Genomic DNA, 26330 nt, shown 5'->3' on the forward strand with positions numbered 1-26330 from the left:
TTTAGTTAGAATTCTCAAGAAGACTTTGGTTGCGGTCATAGTTGTTTGGCAATAAGGATCAGCGGACCTGTTGGGGTTGTCAACAAGGTTGATCGGACTTAGTGTGGTTTTCTGCAGCTTGACATTAAGAATTAGTTGAACTTGTTGTGGTTGTCAACAAGGTTGATAGGACTTAGTGTGGCCTTCTGTAGCTTGACATTAAGGATCAGCGGACTTGTTAGACTTGTCATCAAGGTTGATTGGACTTATTGTGGTTGTCTGTAATATGTTTGGTTATAGTGGATTAAGTCCTAGTTGATAAGGAAAAATCACCTAGGTGGGTGGACTGGAGTAACTTCGTTAACATTGAACCAGGATAAAAATAATTGTGTTCATTTATTTTTATTCACTTGTTAGCTTTGTGTTTTGAGTTGCGAAAAGATTATATTTTGTGCAACCCAATTCAAACCCTCATTCTTGTGTTTCTCGCACCTTCAACTGTTAGCTGGGATTTTTGACACTCTCAAATCTCAGCATAGCAAGAAGAAGAGTGAGTAAACACTTAGTGGATTTTGGATGATTTTAGAGGTGGTTTCAACGGACATGTTGGGAATACTTTTCGACATTACAACATTCAGAGAAAGGTGTGAAATCCCTGGGTGCGCAATATTGTTTGGGACTTATTGATTTTCAGAGCAACATGAGGAGTCTTTCGACAGAGGAAAGTGGTATGTGTAGTGTGGCTAAATAATCTTTTGGCCTTATCTGCATTTCGAGGACACGTGGAGACAAGATTAGAAGCGAAATGCATGCATCAAAGACGTGTCAATTAGTGAAGAAAGGATCGTTCTTAGCAGTTACTTAGATACTAGTATAAATAGGAATCTTAGTGTTAGCATTCAGTGTGTTAAATTTACTACAAAAATTCACTATACTCAAAGTACCTAAGCAAAACGAGAAACAAGTTGATCGAGTGCAATGTATGTATTCAAACACTATTTTCATTCAATGCAAAGTCTTTTACATTAAAGTTACTTTCCTGCATTCAAATTCTTTTTCATTTAAATTCAAGTTTTATTTACTTCCAGTTATTACGATTTCAACCAATGTCAAAACCTTCTACCGTTTTTCCAACGCACTTTACTTTATTTTTGAACTTTACCATCAGGATTTCGCCTACATCGAGATCCTTACTTTTTCACACCAATCCATACAATTTCCAAGAGAACTTTTAAGCCTATGTCATAGGATTTATTAGTCGATTCTGCAAGTAAATTTTATAAGAGACTAACGGTTGTTTACCAAATTTCACGGCAAACAACCGTACTTTTATTGTGGCCTACCAAATTTTTTCATTCATATCACATTTTTAAGTTTAACTATCAGATTTGTCATACAATATTTTTAACTAGAAAATTAGCAAAAGTATTTTTGATATTATAAAAAGTTGGGGGGTTTGGTGTACATTCAAAAAGGTGGCAAGATAAAATCTCCAGGATAAAGGTTGTTTATTTGGGCCGGAACATTTGGCTTGATAATTTTGTTTTTTTTCTTTATTATTATTTTCAATTACACCCCAGATTTATAATCTGGAAAGAGAAAAACAGTTTTTCTTGAATTCGGACAGAAAAATCTATAAGCAAAAAAAGACACTATTCACAAATGATAACTTTATCTTATTTCTCCACCATACATCTTACACCATTCATCCCTTCTCTAATTTCCAAGCAAACCAATATTTCTTTATCTTTCCACTCATGAAGAAAAAAAACATGTACCACATTCACCAATAAATAAACATAAACAACAAAAATGTTAGCCTCTGCTAGCTTAGGTTGTAGAACACCAACATGCTGCAATGTTCATCAACAAACAAGGAACAACTTCATGGCTAAAACACAGAACAATAATGACAAATTGATGATGGCGGATTGGAGAGGAAAACAATGTAACAGTAAGAAAAGTAGTAGGGTAGTGAAATGCGGTGGTGGAATTGGGTTGGGAGATTTCATTGGAGGTGATTTGGTTAAATTGGATATTGGACGTTGGCTTTCAGATGTTGAGGAGCATAAAGCACTTGCAATATATACTCCTCATGAAGGTGGTTATGAAGGACGTTACTTGTCACGTCTTCAACGTCAAGGTTACTATTTTCTTGACCTTACTGCCCGGGGTCTTGGTGATCCTGAAACCACTCTCACCAAGGTTCACCCCGTTTGTCCTGTAAGTTTTTTTGTCCTTCTTTGTAGCTTTAAAACTTCTTTACTATTTCTGCATGAATGATGGCTGCTATTACTGATGTAGCAATATAGCGCCAATATATGTGTTCGATATGCCATGACAGAATAAATAGAGGTTCTATTTAACGACAGTTTGAACGTGACAAACGTCTTATGAGGCCTTATATAGCTAGGTTTCATCGTGACAAAATTTAGGCCATGTGCGGTAGTCCGTCCTACATGTTCTTAAAAACGGTTTGCTCACGGAACTAACATATTTAAGTGTCAAATTACTCTTGTGGTATACCTGTGAGTGTCGTGTCTGGTGTTTTTGTTATCGAGATTCATTGATATAATTTTGTCGTGAATTTCAGCCTCATTTAGGAAAACAACCGATAGCAAGGTGGTATTTTCCGCCGGAAGTTGATTACAGATTGGAAGCATTACCACCAAATGCCAAAGGATTGGTGGTGTGGATCATTGAAGCCAAGGTGCGGATTAGGCCATTACTTTTATTACATTAGAATAAAAAAATTGTACTTGTGTAAATGTTATATTGGGTTTTCTTTAGGTTCTCTCCAAGGCAGAATTGCAATTCCTTGCTTTGCTACCTACACTAAGGCCTAATGTGAGAGTCATTGCTGAATGTGGAAATTGGTAGGGTGCTAAATTTTCTATATATCATGCATGTTTCTGTTTTTTGATTTTTTTTTTTTTTGGTGAAAAGTTTATCCAAAATGATTTTGGTGTTGATATATAAGATATCATTGTGGTGTTTATGTGAATGATCAGGAGAAAGTTTATGTGGAAGCCACTGAGTGAAATTGCTGGACTAACCACTAGTCAAGAAGCTTGAAGATATAAGGATAAAGGATGTTCATTGTAAATAGTTACATCTGTCACAACCATGAGTGATATATATGTAGATTCTCAAGGTTTAATTTTGTTATGGCATGCACAAACATTGTAAGCAAAGATGATATTAAGGAATTCTACTTCTTCAAAAGTTTTGTAACAAATTTTTAGTGTACATCTAGATGAGACAAAAATAATGAATCTGTTCCTGCTTATATAGATTAATTATGCTCCAAATAATTATTAAACAGTTGAAACGAATTTGTGAGAAAAATCAACCAAACTATAGTAAAAATTCACTCGAACTGAACTGAACCATTTTAATATATTAAGAACCGAATTGAACCAAAATTATTGGTTTGATATAGCATTTTTAAATTTTGAACCAGACCGAACTGTTAAAATATAATTTTTCCCGAACTGAACCGTTAAGCTATTTTTCAAATTTTTTAATTTTTTTTTACTTGTTTGAAAGATTTTTTTATTTTTAATTTTGGTTCGATTCGGATTCAATCTCAATTCGATTTATTTCACTTTTGGTTCGGTTTTAAATTATTTATGCATTATAGTTTAATTCACTAACCAAACATAACCGTTGGATTATTTAAACTTTAGTTTGTTTCAGTTTGACGGCTCAATTCAATTCTTATATTTTTTTTTTAAAGAGTCCTACTAATCATCCTTGCTTCCATACGAACATGTTTGTTTTTTTATTTTTAGTATATGTTAGTTCTCCCTAGATCCACGTATACTACATAAATAGTCCACTGGATACACATTGGTTTTATAGTTAATGGCTGATTATTGTTGAGAAAATTAATTACTATTTCCTCAATTGTTTTATATGTCACTTTAGATAATTTATAAGTCGTTTTACAATATTTATTAATTACTAATTACAATTTTAATCTCTATTCTTTCATTTATCTTTCCCGTATCATTTGTAAAATTAATTTTGTAATATTCTTATTTCTCTTATATAATATTAATAACAGCTACCTCAACAAATTTTTTTATATAATCCCAAAAATAAAATAGCTCAGTCAAACTATGTGTTATCCTATTGCACTCTAAACACCAGTGTTTTAAAACTAGAATCGGATCGTCGAATTCGGTATGACATCATTAAATCGGTACTGAACCAGACATACCAATGACCCGATTATGCTTTAAAATTGAAAGATAAGTCAAATCGGCTTATTAATGTAACGGGTGATTAATTTACGTCACCCAAATCAAAGTGTCCAACATAGATTGGATATTGGAATAAGTATATAATATGTGGCATGCCTAAAAAGATTGTGGCAGACATTGCCGCTAGACTACATGCAATTTGATGTCAAAACTAGCAACCTCATTATAATTATTATATTTTAAAATAGAATTTATTTAAAATAAAATTAAAAACCACGCGCGCGAGCACACAAATATATATATATATATATATATATATATATATATATATATATATATATATATATATATATATATATATATAATATTTAAAATTAAATAATCAAATATTATATACATGATTTTTAAATGATTAAATTATATCATATGTTTTAATAATGACCAGATTAATAATCATACGGTTCGACCAGTGACCCACTGATTTGACCAATGATCCATCAATCCAGTATTATGATCAGGTTAATCACCTGTCTAAATTTTAAAATGTTGCTAGATACCATTCAAAAATACACCCTCAAATAATGAGCATTAGATAAATTATAATTATTTTTCGAACGAGGGAATTTTTTTTTCAAAAGGGATAAATATTCAAAAACAATTTCAAGAAATATTTGAAAAGATCAACGAGCAAAAAATGAAAAGATGAAGCTCCTTAAATTCAAAGAGCGGAAAAGAGAGCGAGGAAGAAAACTAGGTTTGGTTTAACTTAAAAGGTGACTAAAAATTGCTATTTATAATAAAAGTTTAATTTGAAAAGTGACTAAAAATTGCTATTTATAATAAAAGTTTTGAATTAACCTGTAAAAAAACATACTATTGATGTGTTTCGAAACACGGTTCATTGCCGTCACCGCACGTTTGGAACCCTCCCATCGTAATTTTTAAAAACTATTATTGGTAGTTTTTACCCACCGTAATTTTTTACCGTGATTTTTAATAAATTTCAAACATAGACTATATCACCTGACTATTAACAAAGTGGACAGCTATATGGACAAAAAATGTGGGAGAGAGATTAGAGTGGGCAGCTATATGGACCAAAAACATATTTAACCTTATAAATAAAACTACAATTTGCATCATATTTTTATTTTAAACCCAAAATCCGAACTGACGGATTGTCTAGCCCTATCCTAAATGGTGTCTCCACATTCAAAGCTGACCATTAGTGATGATGTGTAAATTTTAAAATTATTTTATTTATAAAATCAAAGTTTCATAGTGCAAAAAAAAAAAAAGAAAAGAAAAAAATCCAAACTCAAAGTAAAACGAACCACGTGCTGTATTTATTAATCAAATCGCTCATTCGTTTCCAAAAAATTTATAATTCTTGGAATGTACCCCAAAGAAACAACATCTACTATATAAACATACATTTGTTTGTTTATATGATTAATTATATGCTCCAAATACTAATTATCAAACAGTTGTACATGCATTTGAATATAATTTAATGACTTAAATACAGAAACTACAATGCATAGATGGGTCAGCGCTATAGATGGGTCAATGTCTATTAATCTTATGATCCTTGCTTTCCTTGTGGCTTATAATAAATATGAAGGAATTAAACAATTGTAACAGATCTAGATGAGACCAAAAAAAATATTCTGTTCTTCCTTATATAAGTGTATATGTGCGCAATAGAAGGTCAATATCTATTAATCTAATCATCCTTGTTTACATTGTGGCTTATATTAAATATGAAAATTAAACAATGGTAACATATCTAGATGAGAAAAAAATATTAGTCTGTACTTGCTTATATTATATAGAGTGTCTTTAACGTTTGTTGTTCTAGTGTTCGTATGGGAGCATGTTCTTGTTTAAAAACAACCATTTAAATACATAAACTATAATATATAGATGGTATGCACAATATATGGATCAACGTCTATTAATCTAATCATCTTAACTTACATGTGGCTTATATTAAATATGAAGAAATTAAACACTAAACTAACATGTCTATTTTTATTTCTTAGTATATGTTAGCATTGGCTAGATCCACATATACTATATAACTAGCCCACTGCATCCACATTTTCCAAATTCATATACCAACATTAGAGCAAATTATATTTCTAGCAATGAAGCTCCAATTTGACTCTCAGTTTTTAACATCCATCTTGTTTATTGGTTTTGTTGCATTGTTATTTCGTTTGTACACCAGTTTGGTGCATAAGCCAAACGTGCTACGTTCTAAGCTAAGCAAACAAGGTATAAGTGGTCCACCTCCAACTATACTTCTTGGAAATCTATTGGATGTAATGAAAGCTCGTCCTCGTTCTACTCCTACTACCACTCCAAATTCTCCATCTATTGTCACTCACAACACTGCTTCTCTTGTCTTTCCAAAATTTGAAGAATGGAGGGAGCAATATGGTACGTTTGAATATGGCTTTTGTTGTGTAACATTGTGATGGTTATCTTAGAATTAATCACCTAGTTCTTATATGTTGTATAAACAGGTAAATTGTTCATGTTTTCTCTTGGAACCATACAAGTATTGTGTGTGAACGAAACAGACATAGTGAAAGAACTCACCACATGCACTTCTTTCGATTTGGGGATGCCTTCGACTCGCAAGAAACTACTTAAGCCTTTGTTAGGTGATGGTATTTTAACAGCAAGTGGAACTACATGGGCAAATCATAGAAAGATCTTAGCTCCAGAATTATACATGGAGAAGGTTAAGGTAAATAACAATAATAATATTGTCTTAGTTATTTATACTTACATTGTTCTTTTAATGGATTTGTATTAAATTTTACTACTTATATCGTCCAAAGGAAATGGTGAATATCGTTAGTGAGTCTTGCGAATCAATGCTAAACTTATGGAGTAGTAAAATAGAGGCAGAAGGTGGAGTTGCAGATATAGATATTGATGCGAACATGAGAAGATTCTCTGGGAATGTTATTTCAAGAGCGTGTTTTGGAAGCGATTATTCCAAGGGGGAAGAGATTTTCTTAAAACTTGGAGCTCTCGAAGAAGTAGTTTTTTCTTGGAAAAATCGCGCTTCAGCAATTCCTGGCATGAGGTAGCCATAAAACTATTTCTTTTGAGAAAAAATTTTAAATAATGCAATTAAATTCACTTGTGTATACATATAATATGACAGGTACATTCCTACAAAGACTAATATAAAAGCATGGAAATTAGAAAAAGAGGTGAAAAGTTTGATACTCGAAGTAGTGAAAAAAAGAAAGGAAAAAACTAGTTATGAAAAGGACATGTTGCAAATGCTTATTGAAGGTATTGAGAAAAGTAATCTCACTCAAGATGCATGTGAAAATATTGTTATAGACAACTGTAAGAATATATATCTGGCAGCCTTTGAAACAACTGCAGTTGCAGCTACATGGTGTCTTATGTTGTTGGCCTCAAATCAAAATTGGCAAGATCGTGTTCGTGCTGAGGTACTACAAATTTGCGAGGGTAGAATACCTGATTTTAATATGCTTTCAAATATGAAACAGGTAAGGAAAATTTTCATTCTCGATATTATTTCAGTCCATCATTATGCTCAAAATGGATGATAACTAATTGAACTTGTTTTTGTGACATGTAATGCAGCTAACAATGGTTGTGCAAGAATCCTTGCGACTTTATCCACCTGTACCTTTAGTGTCAAGGCACGTCTTCAATGACAGGAAATTTGGGAACATTGATGTCCCTAATGGCACTAACATTTGGATAATGATAATAAGTTTGCATACGAATCCTGATATATGGGGAGATGATGCATACGAATTCAACCCGGAAAGATTTGCTAATGGTGTTGTAGGTGCTTGTAAACATCCACATGTGTATATGCCATTTGGAGTTGGCCCAAGAGTTTGTCTTGGACAGAATTTGGCCATTCTTGAACTTAAGATGCTCATGGCTCTCATTTTATCTAAATTCTCTTTCTCACTCTCTCCTAGATATGTGCACTCACCTGTTCAGGGTCTTCTAATGAAGCCTGACCATGGAGTCCAGCTCCTAGTAAAGAAACTATAAACTATGGACAAAACATAGGTTCACTATTGGATGTTATGTTATTAGTGAAAATAGTGTCTAAAGCACTTTATCTATGGTTTTAGTCTATAAAATAATTACAGAGACTTGAACCTGGTTTCATAATGTTTTTGTACTAGTTTTATATTGGAAACAGAGTTCCTTTGGTATATTATGGGTTGCGAGAAAACGTAAGTGAATATGTGTTGAAAGTATATTGGAGTACTTTTAGTTTATCGTTTTCACAGATATTGGTGTGATATTACCGCCGTTCTACAGTTTATAGTGTCGTGAGCTAGAGTTACTTTGAGTTTGGTTTTGTCAAAGTTTATTCACAAGTTTTAGTAGCAAAGATTAAAATTAGGAAAGTTCTAAGGTTTTAAAGAAGTATCAAGACTTGATTTCATCAACCTAAATTGTATGTCTTCCTATGATTATGCATATGAATTCGTTATCAATCAATAATATCACGTATCGTTCATCTATACCGTTCGTTTCCGCAACGTTATAGCAAGTTTTACCGTATTGTTCAACCGATAATTTCTCAACCGATTGAAGAACACAAATAACATTTATAAACCGATACAAAGTGAATATCAACCATTAATTTCATGTCTAGGCTTAATGTTTGATAGATGATAGAGTTGGATTAAGAGGTAAATATTGTATTTCACAAACATTTAAACCATAGAAATTCAAGAATAAACAATTCCGCGAATGGAGTGTCGCGAGAGAAGCGAAATTGGAACGGCATCGGGTAACCACTGCTGAAGTAGACAAAAGCTAGGTGGGGGTAGGTTTGTGTCATTGTTGTTTGTGGCTTGATGTTGATGAAAAGGTATGGTGTATTATTTATAGACTTATTGGAGTAATAATGACCCAACAAACCTTATCTTGCTTTCAGTGGATGTTTCGGAAATGCGCTTCCGAAAACAGTCCTGAAGAATTAAATTTTCGGAAATGTACTTCCAAATTTAGCAAAGACAGAACAGAAAATTGATTTTTGATGTGTGCAGTCTGTTTTGACTTGTTCCACAAATTGAACCAATACAAGCACATGTAATGAGCATAACATAAACAATGACAACATTAAATATAGGTATATTATATACATATTGAATTGATTTAATTTTACATTCTATACGTCAATATATACAAAAAATGACACACATTCGATCATTACAAAAAATATCCGGTAAAATCTAAAATGCTCTGAACCAATCCTCGCCGCTTAGTTCTAAAACCGGTAACTTCTTAGACCGCTCTCTATTTTCCTCACGCTCTTGCTTCATCATATCTTCAAACTCCGCCATTCTTTCAATAAAAGGATTCGGCCAAGTTTCCGCCTCTTTTGTATGATGTGCCATCCACTGACAAGAAGTAGCCGGAATAGGACACCTCGGTTTCAAAAAAACTTGCACAAAGTGGTGTGATCTTAGATACCCGATACAAATGATGCGGCTAGACGCGTCCATAGGCAGGCGACTATGAAGCGGAAAAAATGTCTCCGATAATCCAAATCTCGTCAAATTGACACACACACACCCGTTCGTACGCACTTGCTATAAGATGGCCCATTTCAGGGAATGACATCCACTTTGAAACCGGGGCGTGGCCGCTTAGTGATGGAACAAGGGAGTCATGAATTTTATCAAAGTTTTCTTGATTTTCATAAAGTCGGCCGTAGATGTCCATATGCGAAGTCAACTCCGAGATAAGTGTCCGTCGAATAAGTGTGTGATTTTCTTCTCCTCTTCCAAGCAAACCGGCAACGACTTGATACCCACAATTACCATCGGTGCCAACATCAACTATGTTATCAATATATTTGTGCATAAAAAGCGGCATCTCATCAATGTAGATCATCGGAGGTTTTTTGATCGGAGGTGTGCGCGGCGACGTCGAAATACGGACTCATTTGTTAGCACTACATTTGGACTTTGGTGTTGGTGAATCCGGGATCAATGTATCAACATGTTTAAAGTAAAAAGGATCTCGTTTAGTTGATGTGTCCTCTTGGGTACTTTTCGGCTTTTTAGGCACACCTTTGGTTTTCACCAGTTGAGATGGCGGTTTCATATCGGTGGTTTCCGAAAAATACAATTTTTTGCAATTGTTCTTTTATGTGCAATTTCATGGTGTCATCCGCTTTAGAAAACTTATCCATTATCTCTTCCAACTCGTCGGAGATGGTAATTTTGGATCCACCCTCTTTCGTCGGCTCGAAATCATCAAAATGGAGTTTTTTCCAATGATCAATTACTTCATCCGTGCGTATCGGGGAATTTAACTTCAACTTTTTAGAAAGTATACAAACACATGGAAGCCTGTAGGTTTTTCTAATTGTGCACCCGCATTTTGAACTATCTGGACTCGTTGTCTCCGCCCGCTTCCTCTCATGAAAAATAAAATTCAATCACGAACGGGATATGTTGTAAATCAATTGCGAGTATAGATTTTTTCCCTTAAACCGGTGTTCCATAACCGTCTTGCTCCGACCAAACGATGTTTGAATTTCATTATGTTGATTTTGAAGCATTTAGTTCACGGTGTCCCATCCCCTACACAAATCTCCCTTGCTATCACCCAACCATTTCTTCAACGCCGCATGTGCAGATTCAACTCGGTTAGTTGTACTGCAACCAAGATGTCTTACTCGATCCGTCCAAGCACAAGCAACTTTTTTTTTACTTTGTCAAGGATCGTACTTTCGACGTAATGACAAAAAAGTGTTCAAAGAAACGCACAAAGTACGGAATTCTACCACTTTCTCGGTATACAACTCTTCGGAAAGCGCATCTAAAATCTCCCTCCAAGCGGCCATAATCTTGTCCACCACAACACCAGCTTTGATAATGTTACTGTTGTCATCCTTTCTTTCTTTCGTGCCAACCGCGGGTTTGAGCTTACTTCTCACATTGCACGTTATGTGATACCGACAAAGTAATGTGGTCGATGTCGGGAAGACGGTATCGACCCCATTCATCAAAGCATTATCTCGATCGGTAACAATGACACTAGGCATATTCTTTTGATCAACCAACAAAGACTTACATATTCCCAAAGCCCATGTAAAGTTATCTTCTTTCTCACATTCCAAAAAAGAAAATTTAATCGAATATGTCTTGTCCGTGGAGGTTACACCAACAATTTCTAGAAGCGGAAGCCTATACTTGTTGGTCTTGTACGTCGAATCCATTACAAGAACGGTTGGGAATATCTTGAACAATTTGATACTTTCGGGATGAGTCCAAAATATGGTTATCACCCAAAAGTTTCAAAAGGTGTTGCATTTTCGACCTCGGGCCCATTTTCATGATTTTAAGATTGTGTCGTTCATTGTATACTTGCTTGATATTTTAAACACTATCCGGTTTTTTTCGCTTCAAATCGGCAAGTATGTTTGTCGGCGCCATTTTGATTGTCGATAATTTCGAAATAACATCCTTCTCTTCGCGGGACAACCGACACGCAACTGGATGTCCGTGTAGCTTAGTTTCCAAGGCATGATTATGAACTCCACAAATGACGCTAAAACGCCACAAATCATCAATCCTACGAGTCACACGCAACTTAAACGGACACGCACACTTTCTCGATCTCGTGTCATCGTGTTTTAACACCCGGTTTGTTGGTACATACTTCTCACCCCTCTCGCAATTCAACACGACAAAAGCTTTCCGTCTACTAGTTCTATTGTTGGGCCTTAATGTCACAATGTCAAATCCAAGTCTACTAGCTTCACTTCGAACCCAATCAAGTAATTGTTCACGACAAGCGAAACTCATATCATTTGTAAATTGTTGTTGAACATCCACCGCAACGGTAATGGTTTTAACATCGTTAACCGACTCTTTATCAATGTTGACCTCTTCCGGAACTTCTAACTCATCGGCGACAATGTTGTCCGAATGCTCCATACCTAACATATGCTAAAATACAAAAATGATGTTAAAGCTGTTTTTTTATTTCGGAAATGTACTTCCGAACTGACGCAGTTTTCTTCATCCTAAATCAGCAACAATGTAGTGGAATAAGAGATTAAATGAATGATGTTTACCTTAAATTGTAGCTTACTATGCTCCCTATAGTATGATTAACCGCTTGAAACTTGATTTGGAGACGAAAAATTGATTGAGAATGATGGAGGTTTTGGAGAGGGTTTATGTTTTGGTTTGGATGAAAATGATGAAATAGTGGAGGAAAAATTTGTAAGAGCAGTTTTTTTCGGAGATGCATCTCCGAAAAAACACCTGAATGTTAAAATCCAACGTTTAATTTGAAATTTAAGTGCTTTCGGAGATGCATCTCCGAAAACACCACAAAATAAGTATTTTCGAAGATGTATCTCTGAATTCTGAAAAAAATTTAAAAAAAAAAAAAAACTTTGGAGTTTTTAGCGGGGTTCTCCCCCTCAGAGGGTCTACAAAGAAATTGTCATAACTTATCCACCATTATCTATCAATTTATATTTTTTTTTAAATTACTTCTTTACATAATTGAAAAAGTATAATTAAAATCCTATTATATATTTGTCAAAAAAAAAAAATCCTATTATATAATTAGATTAGAGTAAGACATGCATGCCTTCATGCGAATTTTGAGGGGTCTGTTTCATTGTGCAGGCCCCTGAGATTTGTAGCTTATAGCTTAGAGACAAGGAAACCACGAATCCAGAAAAAGAGAAATCTCTTATTAAGGTCACATTCTTCATTGATTAATCCAGTGTGCGTGTTCTACATCAATATGATTTTACATTTTTCGTTTCTAAATGCTTGTGGTATATACTGTTGTAACATTGTTTTTGTTAGAAATGTCAGTGTTTTTAATAGAAATGTTGTTGTATATACAGGTTTTACTTATATTTATAGCATTAGAGAAAGATCTAACGTAAATAGAAGAAAAAGAAAGATATAAATAATGGTTCATCATGTTGAATTCATGGATGTAGCAGACTCTGATTTTCTTGGTCATAATAGAGAACTTGATGATGATGACTCAGAATTTGAGACTGTGTTTGAGAAATATTTTGTATTCTCTGCTGCTAAGAACCGCTTCTTTGCCCGGAAATTGCCTCTTCATTTTGTCCTAGGTTCTGGAATAGGTATGTTCGCTTTGCATGCTTCTACATTATTGTGTTCCTGTGTTTGTCTATCTGTGTTTATCTGTCTGTTTTCTTTAGAACTGGATTCGCCTTTCTAACCGTTGCAAATTAAAGTGAATCAGCAACTGTCTTGGTTGCGATGAAATTTACGGTAAACTTTAGTTTCTGTTTCTTATAGTTGCTGATATTATACTGTGGAGAAAGAAGAGGATCACAGCAAGCATTCTAGCTGGTGTAACTGTCATATGGATTATTTTCAAGAGGATGGAATACACTTTAATTAGTTTCATTTGTGACTCTCTCGTAATCCTATTGGCAATGCTATTCCTCTGGACCCATCTAACTTCCTTCATTGACATGTGAGTTTAATTCACCCTATCAATCAGTATATATGAAGCACGGACACTAGCTATGTTTGGATATCACAAAATAAACGGAGCGGAATGGAGCGGAGCGGAGTGGGATGGAGCGGAATGGAACGGAGCGGAACGAAGATACCATTCCATTGTTTGGAAATTTTATGACGGAATAAGGCAAATTGTTCATTCCGCCCAAATCGGAGGGGAAGGAATATGGTGTTAAGTGATGGAATGGAATGGAATCCATACCACTCATTTCCCCTCCGCTCCATCCGTTTTTAATTATCCAAACAATGGAATATCATTTTATTTCGTTCCATTCCGCTCCGCTCCATCCAATTCCATCAATCCAAACAAAGCCTAGGCATCTGACACTGACACTGACATGTTGACATCTGTAATAGTTTGAAAAAATAAACAAATTTAACATACTACATGTCAATCTTAGTGTTTGACACGGATCCAGACACCGACAAACACTGCTTTTTTCATGTGTCGGTACTATCGAGATCACTATACATATACTCAAATAGTATTGAAGTGTTTCTCTTTCTCTCCCCCTCTCTTTTTAACTATGTATGCAAAGGCGATCTCAATTACTCCAATGAATGATGTTATTTTCTTTTTAATGCAGAACTCCACCTAAATTATCAGCACTCATCTTACCAGAAGGGTTGCTTGTTAATACAGCTATTTCAATGACAAAAATACTTAACAAACAACTCATAACATTCGGGTTCCTAGCTTCCGGACGAGATTTCAAGAAGTTTCTTATGGTGCACTTTTCAGCATTCTTTTAAGTTTTACTAGACATCTTGTTACAGTATCGTTCGGTTTTACCTGACAAGAAAATTATCGCCAGGTTACATGGACATTAGGAGTTGTTTCCCTTCTTGGCACTTGGTTCGCTGCTTCAACAATCTTCTACATAGGTCAGCTAGCTACCTACAGGGTTGTCACCTTACAAGCCAAATTCGGTTTCTGTGCAGTTAGGGAAACCACAGTTGCCACAGTAAAGAGATCAATATCATTGAAACAAAACCTTAACTTGATTCAACAGTATCAATCTCTTAACTGGGGCAATTGAGTAATTCCTTAACTGTGTGATTCCACATAAAGATAATACTGACAATCAATCCTAGTTAGTACTAATATTTTTTTCTCTTTTGCTTTGTTGATGTAGCAACTGTGACATTGATGACAGTACCAGCAGTGTATGAAAGAAATCAAGAAATTATAGATATCATTTCTGAGAAGGCGCTTATTGAATTAAATAATCGATATGCAGAGGTGACGAAGAAAATTTTTGGGAAGTCCTGGCACTTGCAAGATGGCCATCTAGAATAGAGGTAACACCGTAACACAATATATGGTGTGGATTCAAATTAATACACCACAGCGATGTTGCTACACAGTTCTACCTCGAACCCGTGTTCATCAAAAAGGGCGCAAGAATGTAGAAAATGAACTACAATGTACATCTGTATTAAGAAAGCCAAAGACTCAAGTCCCTATCAATAGGTTGACTCGATTCCTGAGTTCTTAGGGGCATTGTATAATGATATGACGAAAGCTTGTATGATTTCAATATGCCGATGAATAAAAAGTGTAAACCAGTACATTTTATAGATTCACATCAAGTATCCATCCCTTACACAAGCTTTATATAATCGAAATAACACCTTTGAAGTCAGTTTGTTCAAAACATGCAATATCTAACATGCTTTGGGGGCTTTCAAGCAAAATCAATGTCTATATTTCACTCATTTGAGGCATAAAAACAATACCTAGAACTTATATTCTAAGAATCACACTTCAACATCAAATGATTATACTGCCTTCCAAAAATTACAAAACTAAAAAAAATTTAACCGAAATAAACTACATCCAGTTTTACATTAGCGAAAACCCTTGGTAAAAAAGATCTATGATATGAGTACTCGTTTCTGAAACAGAATGGAAAAAAAGTCTTACGACGATGTCACCTCTTTCTGTCCGGAGGGCAAGAAACTTTCCCACCATCCAGATTCATATTTACGATAGGGCGCCACCCATTTTGCAGGCTTCTCAAATTCCAGCTTAGTGGGGTTGGAGGCCAATGCTTCTTCTAGGCTGTCAGCTTCAAAACTTCCTGATAAAACTCGATCCAGTCTTAACCTCATGAATCTGCCAAAACACAAACAACGGCAGAGTTACAACTTGTTTGAAACATCAAAAGCTAGCATCTGAAAAATGAAGAATTGATTGATGTTCTTACGTGATCCATGGACCATTGGTTGACACGAGCGCAACAGCAGGTCTCCGTAATCTCTTGGTAATGTCAGGGAAACTGTCCAAGAATTTAGGCTCAATGACAAGCCAGTAATCCTGTTCTTTATTACGCTCTCCGTAGTAGCGACGGCGTTCAAATAGTTGCTCTTGGAAATGCTCCTCCTCATCCAGCATAAATTTTGCATTTGCAATAATAAAATAGTACTTGTTGAACCCCTTCTCAACGACAACAACAACAAAATATAAGAATTACTACCATAAATAACCAGCTCAATAATTGCTACATGAATCCAATGTTTATAAATCATCAAGAACAAGAGTTAACTGCATAGCTCATAAACGATTGAATCACCAAATTAGTAGTTGCGCAATCCGATGCTAAAATGAACTAAATTCTATAACGATTTCTAAAATTGAAAATACTCAATCACATTAGTCATTGTCAGACAACTTTAGGTATTAAATTGATTGAAAGCATCATGTGATCAACCAATTGTGATTGACACATATAGTTAGACCTTCTACTCACACTTGGGTTCAAATCAGGAATTTCGTAGTTAGTAGATTATAGGAAAATTACATTATAAATCATGAATGATGTTAATGATTTTTCTTAAGCCGCATCAAGATCCTACTTCATCATTTCACCGATTATTTCTAGTTCCCTGGTAGAACAGTGGTGTCGTCTGTAGGAACTTGAAGTTCAGACCATGCCTCTTAGCCACGACTAGGGGGCAACAGTTTAGGTCTGGGCAAAATAGTCTCGCATTGCTTGGAAATTAAGGCTATGGATAATTTATATACAACACTCATTCACTTCAACCCAATGATGCGTCTTTAAATGACAACGCCGTGAGGGGTTTTGAAGTAACATTTTGAAAGAATGAAATGACATTCTAATTTCAAGCCCTACTCATAATACATCAAACATTTAGAGAAATAAGTTACAAATGTTACTACTTTGCAGCATCATTAATCAAAATCAACAACTTAGTAAGAAAAATAAATAAATATTGAACACAAGACAAGACATAGTAATAATGTGGGATTATATTAGAGAGAAAAAAAACCTTGGTAGCAGGAGCATCAGAAGAGCTAACGTTATCAGATTGAAGAGATGCAACAGCAGTGGTAAAAGGTGTTTGTTTCTTGAAGGAAGAGAGTAAGGTGAAATTTTTTTGGTTGGTGGAAGAGACCAAACTGGTTGGCAAAGAGTGGGTTTTGTTGGAAAGGATGTGGTTTCTGTTGGAAGAAGTGAGAGTGGATTGAGCTAGCATTGCAGTTGATGAACTGAACGTTAGAGTTCCCATACCCAGCATCGTGATGTTCTTCTTCTTGTTACTGTTGTTGTTGTTGTGATGAGATAACCCCACTAAGGTTTTTTCTGTTACTTAATATGTAGAGAGAGAGTTAGGAGAAGAAGTAATGACAGTATAGAAAGGATGGCAATTGGCAAAGAGAGAATGGGTCAAAAGTTGGAAGATATCAGGAACAACCTTATCTAGTTATCTAAAATCTAACTTCTATTCTTAATTTTAAATAATTTAATAATGTTTTTTTTCACTTAAAAAAATTGTATATAATAAATGAGTGCTTACTGTTTTGTCCTTGACAATTGTGCTCTTTTTTTTTCTTCTCATTTCAGTCTTTTGAAAATAATTTTTATCAATTTCACCATTAAGATGAACTGATGAAGCTTTCAATAATTCCACTATACCAAAGAAATCAGATCCATTTTAGTCACTTATTCACCGAATTCACTTCTAGTTTCTCATTTGAATTGTGTTATGGATTGTCAAGTTCTAAATAATATGATAACACTATGTTTGTCATATTTGTAAACTTTTCGCAGACACATTTATGTCGAGCTCATACAATTAAGTGAATCTATGAACCAATGTTTGTCCATACATAAAACTTACAGATACAAAAAAAACTAAACATAGGAAAAACTGTAGAATCAATTGTTGGACATTGGAAGCATTACAAATCTCAATATTGCAGTGCAGATGCTAATAATTGCAACTCATAAACGCAGTGACTAATAATTACACAAGTTCAATGACTGCCATAGGTGCATTATCACCCCGCCTTGAAAAAGTTCTTCTAATTTTGGTATACCCACCATTTCTTTCGCCGTAACGTTCTTCAGCCTCTGCAAATAAAGCATGAACAACCTGCTTCTCATAGATGAAACCAAGGGCTTGTCTCCTTTTATGAAGAGATCCATCCTTTGCAAGAGTGATCATTTTATCAACATATTTCCTAATTGCATCAGCTCTTGCTCTGGTGGTCTTGATGCGGCCATATTTAAGGAGTTGAGTTGTCAGGCCTCGAATGAGTGCCTTACGCTGATCAGGAGGCCTGTTGAGTTTTGGCACTTTCCTTCCATGTCTCATGGCATAGACTCGACCACCGTTGCTAATAACAGTGAAACCTTGATCAAAGCCAGTAAATTCTGCTCAAATAGCATATAATAAGTAGTTAACTCAATGCAGAATTTCAAAAGATAATGGGTACTATGGGAAATCAGATTTCATTCACACACTAAACTAACTAAGAAACAACTTCAGCAGAAATGTTACAGTACAATTTCCACATCTGATATGGATATAAAAACAAAATTTTGCAATTAGTAGACTCTAAGAACACATCTGATATGGATATTAAATGTCATCAGACAAGGGAAAGGCAAAAACACCTTCCATTTTAAGTGTACATGCTACATAGATTAATAGTAGAATGTAATTGGCATACAGACTACATTTATAGAGTAAACATATAATGATAATAGAATTTCAATTTCCCCTGTAATCAATCAATTGTATACCTGAACCGAAGAGAGGAAGAGGACGAAGACCGGTGAATGGAGGAAGTAGGGATTTGGGTTTGATTTTGGAAATTCGGAGTTTTGCCGGAGAAGGAGGAGGAAATGCGGTGAAGCGGACTAATGAAGCGGAAGGAGGAGTAATGGAAGGTAAGGCGGAGCGGAGAGAAGACATGTTCCAGCGGCTGGTGGTGGTTGTGTTGGTGGTGGTAGCCATAACTGCTACGTTTGCCATTCTTGGTTGAGGAAGAACTGCAACTACAGAACCAGTGCTTTGGTTTTACAAGATAAAAGAAAAGTGGATAGAGATTGGAGAGAGACTCGGATAGAGATTGGAGAGAGATAGAGTAGCAACAATTTCGAATTGGGCCGTTTTTACAATTAAAAAACACTAATAGCCCAGTGAAATTTGTTTGTTCTTACTATTCACACTTCCTTCGTTTGCTTCCCATGCTTCTTATTTTTTTTAATTAAGACAATGTTTTAAAAATCGGACCGCTCGTCGAATCTGCGAGAGTATTGGGTCATTATCTCATTGGTCGAAGAAGATTACTAGGTGTCTTCTTGCCAAGTATAGGTCAAAGGTGACTACAATACAAGAAGCTAGAGACTTGAACAAGATGAGTATAGAAAGCTTAATCAGCAATCTCCAGAGTCATGAGATGGAGTTGATTGGAGATGAACTTGTCAAGAAGTTAAAATCTCTTGCTTTGAAGTCAGTTGATCATTCTGCCAAATCTTATCAAGATTGGAAATCTGAAGAACCTACTCTTGAAGGAGGTTCTGAAGAAGAATCAGAAGATAAAGAAATGACATTCATAATCAAGAGATTTCAGTATTTGGCCAATTAGAAGAACATGAGATTCTTAAGCATAGGAAATGGTTTCATAAGAATAAGCTCCAAAGTTGAGAAATATGATCAAAAGGGATGTTACATTTGCAAGAAGCTTGGTCATTTTATAGCTGAATTCTAGAGTTACAAAAGGAACAACCAAAGAAAGGAAGCTTTCAGAAAAAAATAGCTTAAGAAATAAGGTCAAAAAAAAATTCATGGCAACATGAGATGAACTTGACAAAGAAGAAAAATATGACAAAGATGAAGAAGAAGTCAAGCTTCTTCAACATCTTCAGACACATGATCTTACTCAGGTTCTGGCTCAGATTCTGAAGAAGAAGATGAAGTATTTTCTAAACTATCTCGTTCAAATTTTATTTTATTTTATTCAAGAACTTATGGGTTATTGTCAAGATAAATTCAGATATATGAAAAGTTTAAAAATGGATTATGATCTCATGAAAGTTGAATTAGACTCTTCCAAAAATAATATTGACAAATTATAAAGAGATTGCATTGCCCTAATAAATGATATGTCTGACAAACCCCTTAGTGAGTATGAAATAACTCTTCGTGATCAAACATTATCACAAATATATAATGAACAACTTTGAGAAAAAGTAAAATGGTATAAAATTGTTACTACTAAGAGGGAACAACTGCCAGCCACAGTCATTGCCTTCCACAGGCAGCCCTCCCGGTATATGGTAGTTGTACGCCAGTGTAGCCACTCCCCAGTTGTATTCATGGATACGTGCAGTATCTGAAAAGTACCTTAGGTAAACAACATCTGTGTACGAGGAGCTGGTGTCCACGAATAGCTCAGTGCCTAAAAAAATAAGAAGTAACATCTCAGCATCCGCTGCCTGTGTATGTCCTCCTCTACTGGGTCACCAGCAGCCTACTGTGTTGCAAGGAGCTCGACCTCGTACTGTCGCATCAAGAAGGAAAACCTCATGTGTGCGTCGTGGGTCCTCTCCACCTCCTCAAGCGCACCTTCAAGATCATCCCCGAGCTCAGAAATAAGAACCTCCCTCGCTTCCTCCTTGGTTAGCCTATTGTGACCAAGAAGGATTCCCTTGATAGGTATATGCATAAGGCAGGCAATGTCATCAAGCGTGATGCTAATCTCACCATGTGGCAGATGGAATGACGAAGTCTCTGGGTACCACCTATCTACAAATACCATCGGCATCCCATTATGTACCGTGTGGTACCTAATCTGACACATGTCCTTTAGCTCAGAAGCTGCGGGGACATCCTGGAACCACGACTTAGTAGGCTGCACGAGAGGGGCAATCTTTTGGCCATGGTTGTAGAACTTCTAGGGACCCCTATCCTGAAATTTTCCAAAGAAAACATTGTTAGTAATAAGCAAAGTTATAAATAATTAATCAGAAACTAAGGACAAAAAAAAAGTAATAAATCTTAGAAATTTTACCTCGTTGTCTAGATATGTCTGGCTGATTGATCAACATACCCTGTCCACATGGATCCATCTGAAGGACCCCTTGGGTAGCCTACAGGCTCCTCATGCGCATCAACCTCCTAGTGCAACTCAGGAGGTGGCACCGGAGATCCAGCATCGGTCGAAGGTGGCACAGGAGTAGAAGAAGTGTCTCAGCGACATCTGCGGATGGAGAGCGTCTGTGAGGAACCCTCACCATCATCTTGAGGCCTCTGAGCTAAGGTAGTAGATGTGGAAGGCCCCTCAGCTGGGACAGATGTAACATGTACCTCTGTTGGAACGGATGTATCAGGTGCATCTGTTGGAACGAAGGCTCCATATGTCACCTGTGACAACATTTTCATCCATGCACGTCGCACAGAGGCATGTTGTACAGTCCTCCTAGATATAATGCGGTTTGGATGGTCGGCCATAATGTCTGTATTATATTATAAATAAAATCGAATTAGATATAAGTTGGTTATTAAAAAGAAAAGAAAAAACAAATTTACTTTCATGGATGCAAATACAAAACTCTTTCGTAGATGTATCTACAGAACAAGCTAACATTTCAAAAAATTGGGTTTGTTTTGTAGATGCATCTACGGAACTACCTAACGTTTCACTTGTTCCGTAGATGTATCTACAGAACATTCTGAAACACAAAGAACGCAACAATGACGTCTGTCACTGTTCCAGCCACTTCAAAACCTCATTTTGGTGGCATGATCGTTCGTTTTACACATCAAAAAAATACCTACATTGTAAATTATGTTTTTAAAACTATTCAATCATCTCTACACCTAAAAATTGAATTCTAACTCTATTACGGGAAAACTAAAAAATAACTCAAAAATTTACTGATTAAATTGAGTTTTGAAGATGTTGGAATGTGTTGATTGTTGATGTTGATGTTCACTGTCGTACTCGAGAGGAAAAAAAACAACTTTGGTGGATTTTGATTTTTGATGTTGAGAGAGATTGAGAGTTTGAGAATATGAATAGTGAAGAATGAGGGAGGAGAAGAGTCTGACACGAATATAACATCAAATGCTTCCGTAGATGCATATATGAAAGTCTTTCGTAGATGCACCTACGGAACAAAACAACTTTGAAACATAAAAAGTGTTTCCAAAAATACATCTACGGAATAATGGGGGCATATTTGACAACGCGCATGGCGAATGAGTGCGTTTGGATTTATGGAACAGAGTGGAATGGAATGGAGCGGAATGATATTAACTTAAATTCCATTATTTGGATTGATTAAAAACGGATGGAATGGAGCGGAACCGGATGGAATGCATTCCATCCAATTCCACCACTTTCCATCATTTTTTATACCCTCCGATTTGGGGGAAATAACAAAATATATATATATTCCGTCATGAAATACTCAAACAATGGAACGCCATCTTTATTTTGTTCCGTTCCGCTCTATTCTGCTCTACTCCATTCAGCTCCGTTCATTTTAGTCTATCCAAACATAAGAGTGGGGTTAATAATAAATAATTAAGTAATTAAGTGAATTGAGATTGATATATAATAAATAAGTGTATTTTAAATTTAATCAAAAAAAATAAATAAAACGAGTTTAATTATTACCTAAGATCTAAGGAGTATATTGGAATTTGGAAAAGAAAATGATTTAGGACTTGTTTGGTATGAGAGAATTGGAGATGAGAGAGTTAGAGAAGAGAGAAGTATGAGAGAAGTGTCATACTTCTCCTGTTTGGTTAGAAAAGAAAGAGGGAAGAGAGATCTAAAATTCATGAGGCCCACAAGATTTCTATTTCACTCCTGTAATGCGAAGAAAGTCATCACGTTAACTTCTCTTATTAACTTATCTATAATACCCTTCTTCTAATTTAAAAAGCCTATTTGTGTTTTGTGCCACATTTTTTTATATCATTTATTTGTCTAATACAATATAAAACATGGTTTTAAATCTAATTTATAATTAATAGAAATATGGTTTTGTCTAAAATCATTTCCGCTCTATCCTAAGTGGGGAATAGAAGATTTAATTTAATTAAATATTGTACAGTTATAATTAATTTAAAAAATAAAAAATAATTTATTTATTTAATTAAAATAATTATATCCTTTCAATTAATACAGAAAAATGAAAATTCTTCATGATGCCACAGTACATTAATTTTTTTCAGTTATATAGCTAGCACATGTTTATATTTATTTAATTGCAATGCACTATTTTATGAATATTAAAATATAAATTAAATTAAATGAGCTGTATCATAATTTTAAATATTAAATTTATTTATATTAAAATTATTATTTAACAATATCTATTTAACAGTATCAAATATATATATATATATATATATATATATATATATATATATATATATATATATATATTCAAATAGTTTATCTTATTTAATTATTTAAGATTATATTAACTAAATTAAAATAAAAAATAACATTTAAATAACATAAAATTATATGAAGGGTGTTTTTGTCATTTTATAAATTAAACACATCTCTTTCTCTTCTATTTCTCACTTCTTTCTCTTCTACCAAACAATATATCAAATCTATTTTATTTCTCTTGTACTCTTATCACATTCTTTCTCACCTATTTCTCTTTTTACAACTTCTTCCCTCAACCAAACACACCCTTAGTGTTTTTATTTTATTTTTTTGTTGAAGTCAGTTTCAGAGTTTCTGAAAGTACAAATGTTATTGCACACCCTCGGCCAAATTCCTCGTTTGTTACTTCTACATTCTTCAACATCCCAACGAATCCGACCAATCTCCTCTTCCTCAATCAAGGTAACTATCGATTCACCACTTTCTCTCTCCTTCCTTGTTCTCCTCTCACTCCCTTTTCTCTCTCTATGCAGATGGCTTCACAAGACTACACTTTTGGACCCTACAAGATACACCACACTGAAGTCTTCTACTCAACCAATCTCTCTTATGCTATGGTTAACCTGCGTCCTCTTCTCCCTGGTAACAATCTATCTCATTGCTTATTCAAATCAAACTTTTCTTCATCTTTTATGTCATTGATTCACTCTAAGACAGTTAACTAGGTTTGGCCACTCATGTGCAACATTAAAAAAAGTGTCTTTTTTATTGTGTTCTTTATGAAATTGTTGTCTTTTATGAGATTAAAAATGACCCATTTTGATATGTCATTCGGTTTTGTATCTTTGCAGGTCATATCCTTTTTTATGGGTTTCAACTTTCAATAATACACTGCTGGTGTTGTATGGTTGATGTTGTTTTTCATAGTTAAAGACTGAATCAATCTTTTATTTGGGTTTATTTCGTATTGTGTTACTGTTTTGGTTGGAAAAATAGTAATTTTTAACTATCACAAACATGTGCTAAGACTAAGAAATCCAACCCCGTGTTCTGGCACTTGTAGTTTAACTTTGGTGTAAATTTTAGTGTTCCCGCTCAACTCAGGGTAAGGGACCCTGCTAGCAATGTGCTATAATCAAGGACAGGTGGTGTATGGGTTTGAGGGATGAGGGGGTTATATGGCTTTGCACCATTGTTAGAACTCTAAATGTTAGAGTAAGAATGAGATGATTTGGGATTCATGTTGAGCTCTCTATTTTTAGTTGCTCTGAGACTTGTTTTTTGGCCTGTGATTGCGGAATATAATTTGTAATGCCTCCCTCATAATAAGCGAGGACATGGCAGTGGATTGCTATTAGTCGCGCTCTCTCCTTGACGAGCAAAGACGTGGAGGCATCCGGGTTTCCTTTTGGGTTAGGACAACCATATTAAATCTTAGTGCCTGTTGAGGTTTGGATCAGGGGCCTTGGCCAGATTTTAGGCTCATTAGAGGGTAGCGTTGGTGTTGTGAGCCGTTTGTATTGGGGCTAGGGTCGATATTTATGTGAGACTGGATTCATGGTCTTTTAAGTGTTTATCGGTCCACTACTCTTTATCAATTATTATCAAATCAAAGTTTGGATTCAAAATCAATTTTAATTTGAAACTACCAAACCAAACACCTTTATTTTACAATAGACTACACATGCTTCAGTCGAACTTAGTTTAAAGGTTGAAAATGAGTTCCCAAACATGCTATTAGCGATTCTTCTATGAAGCCTTTTCATATTATCAATGTTGATTTTGATTTATGGTTTCATAAAGGTCTGCAGAATACATTCAGCTGTTGATACTTAATGGGATGTATGCATGTAGTTGATTGTTTGATATGAAGTATAAAGGATCCGTTTGTGTCTTGCATATATTGTTGGAATTGCAGATACATTTGTTGTGCATATAAGTTTATTTGTTTTCTGTTCCCAGTTAAGTGCTTAAGAGCCTTTAGGATTAGGCGTAAAATTATTTTTATTTTTCAGTGTAAAATTGTAAGCTTGAATCTAGAGGAGTATGGAAACGTCTGCCTTAACAGTTTTCACATGTGCTTATCTGTCCAAAGCGCGAAGTTAAGCGTTTTCTTGATCTAACTGCTGAGGAGACTTCTGATTTATGGCTCACTGCACAAAAAGTTGGCAGGCAGCTTGAGAGCTACCACAAGGCTTCGTCACTCACTTTGGCCATCCAAGTAAGATTGAAGTGAAATATGCCCATTTAACCTTTTCTTTCACCAACTGTTTTAAGTTCATTCTGCTTTAACAATTTCAGTCACTTTGGCTTACTGATTTTTCTGCACTTCAGGATGGGCCCCAAGCAGGACAGACAGTACCTCATGTTCACATTCACGTTGTCCCACGGAAAGGTGGTGATTTTGAGAAGAATGACGAGATATACGATGCAGTAAGATAATTGTTTTCTCTCAAATGCCATGCTGTTGATTCTAATCTGGTCTCTATCTCATTACTTATTCTTTATTTTCCGTTTTGAAATTGATTCAGATGGACGAAAAGGAGAAGGAATTGAAGGAAAAGCTCGATTTGGACAAGGAGAGGAAAGACAGGAGTGCCGAAGAGATGTCACAAGAGGCAGAGGAATACAGAAAACTTTTCTTGTAAACATTATAGATAGATAGCAATAGAATTAGAATTCTGTCTGTTTAGTGCAAACTTCCGATTTTCTCAGTATAGACAATTTGATGCACTTCCTTGTGTTATGGCCACAGAAAAACTTATCCCATTAGTTTAGAACTTTGAATTGTACTTGACCTTACATGTCATACAAAAACTAATCTTCTGTGGAACTTAGTCTCAGACTTTTTACAAGAAACAATCTTCTGTGAAACTTAATTTCGAAGTAACCTCAATAGCTAAG

The 26330-nt window shown here is 35.1% G+C and overlaps 6 protein-coding genes across 8 annotated transcripts; 4 read left to right on the forward strand and 2 right to left on the reverse strand.

Moving 5' to 3' along the window:
- The first annotated feature begins 1663 nt into the window (after positions 1-1663).
- On the forward strand, positions 1664-3217 carry LOC131656362 (NAD(P)H-quinone oxidoreductase subunit N, chloroplastic). The gene is made up of 4 exons (XM_058926095.1): positions 1664-2202; positions 2573-2689; positions 2770-2855; positions 2991-3217. Exons 1-4 carry the CDS (start codon positions 1792-1794, stop codon positions 3052-3054), a joined length of 678 nt encoding a protein of 225 aa, XP_058782078.1. The 5' UTR covers positions 1664-1791; the 3' UTR covers positions 3055-3217.
- A 3118-nt stretch (positions 3218-6335) lies between these two features.
- Positions 6336-8361, forward strand: LOC131656363 (cytochrome P450 714C2-like). Its single transcript, XM_058926096.1, has 5 exons — positions 6336-6632; positions 6719-6945; positions 7040-7290; positions 7372-7729; positions 7827-8361. The coding sequence occupies exons 1-5, from the start codon at positions 6338-6340 to the stop codon at positions 8250-8252; spliced, it is 1557 nt and encodes a 518-aa protein (XP_058782079.1). The 5' UTR covers positions 6336-6337; the 3' UTR covers positions 8253-8361.
- A 4470-nt stretch (positions 8362-12831) lies between these two features.
- Positions 12832-15299, forward strand: LOC131662167 (reticulon-like protein B1). 3 transcript variants are annotated; one of them, XM_058931873.1, is made up of 6 exons: positions 12832-12976; positions 13102-13353; positions 13532-13712; positions 14347-14488; positions 14575-14644; positions 14896-15299. In XM_058931873.1, the coding sequence occupies exons 2-6, from the start codon at positions 13170-13172 to the stop codon at positions 15057-15059; spliced, it is 741 nt and encodes a 246-aa protein (XP_058787856.1). In that variant the 5' UTR covers positions 12832-12976; positions 13102-13169; the 3' UTR covers positions 15060-15299. The 3 variants fall into 3 exon arrangements, with proteins under 3 accessions (XP_058787856.1, XP_058787858.1, XP_058787857.1); XM_058931875.1 differs by having other exon boundaries at positions 14575-14664; positions 14896-14925; XM_058931874.1 differs by having other exon boundaries at positions 12844-12949.
- A 13-nt stretch (positions 15300-15312) lies between these two features.
- Positions 15313-17465, reverse strand: LOC131662168 (uncharacterized). Its single transcript, XM_058931876.1, has 3 exons — positions 17054-17465; positions 15970-16199; positions 15313-15878 (listed from the first exon to the last, which is right to left on the reverse strand). The coding sequence occupies exons 1-3, from the start codon at positions 17300-17302 to the stop codon at positions 15683-15685; spliced, it is 675 nt and encodes a 224-aa protein (XP_058787859.1). The 5' UTR covers positions 17303-17465; the 3' UTR covers positions 15313-15682.
- Positions 17466-17808: 343 nt separating this feature from the next.
- On the reverse strand, positions 17809-19123 carry LOC131662169 (large ribosomal subunit protein bL17c). Its single transcript, XM_058931878.1, has 2 exons — positions 18814-19123; positions 17809-18441 (listed from the first exon to the last, which is right to left on the reverse strand). The coding sequence occupies exons 1-2, from the start codon at positions 19043-19045 to the stop codon at positions 18032-18034; spliced, it is 642 nt and encodes a 213-aa protein (XP_058787861.1). The 5' UTR covers positions 19046-19123; the 3' UTR covers positions 17809-18031.
- A 4607-nt stretch (positions 19124-23730) lies between these two features.
- Positions 23731-26223, forward strand: LOC131662170 (bifunctional bis(5'-adenosyl)-triphosphatase/adenylylsulfatase FHIT). Its single transcript, XM_058931879.1, has 5 exons — positions 23731-23888; positions 23960-24070; positions 25501-25647; positions 25761-25859; positions 25958-26223. Exons 1-5 carry the CDS (start codon positions 23793-23795, stop codon positions 26072-26074), a joined length of 570 nt encoding a protein of 189 aa, XP_058787862.1. The 5' UTR covers positions 23731-23792; the 3' UTR covers positions 26075-26223.
- The last annotated feature ends 107 nt before the right edge of the window (positions 26224-26330 follow it).

This window comes from Vicia villosa, linkage group LG3 (assembly GCF_029867415.1).
Source record: "Vicia villosa cultivar HV-30 ecotype Madison, WI linkage group LG3, Vvil1.0, whole genome shotgun sequence".
NCBI lineage: Eukaryota > Viridiplantae > Streptophyta > Magnoliopsida > Fabales > Fabaceae > Vicia > Vicia villosa.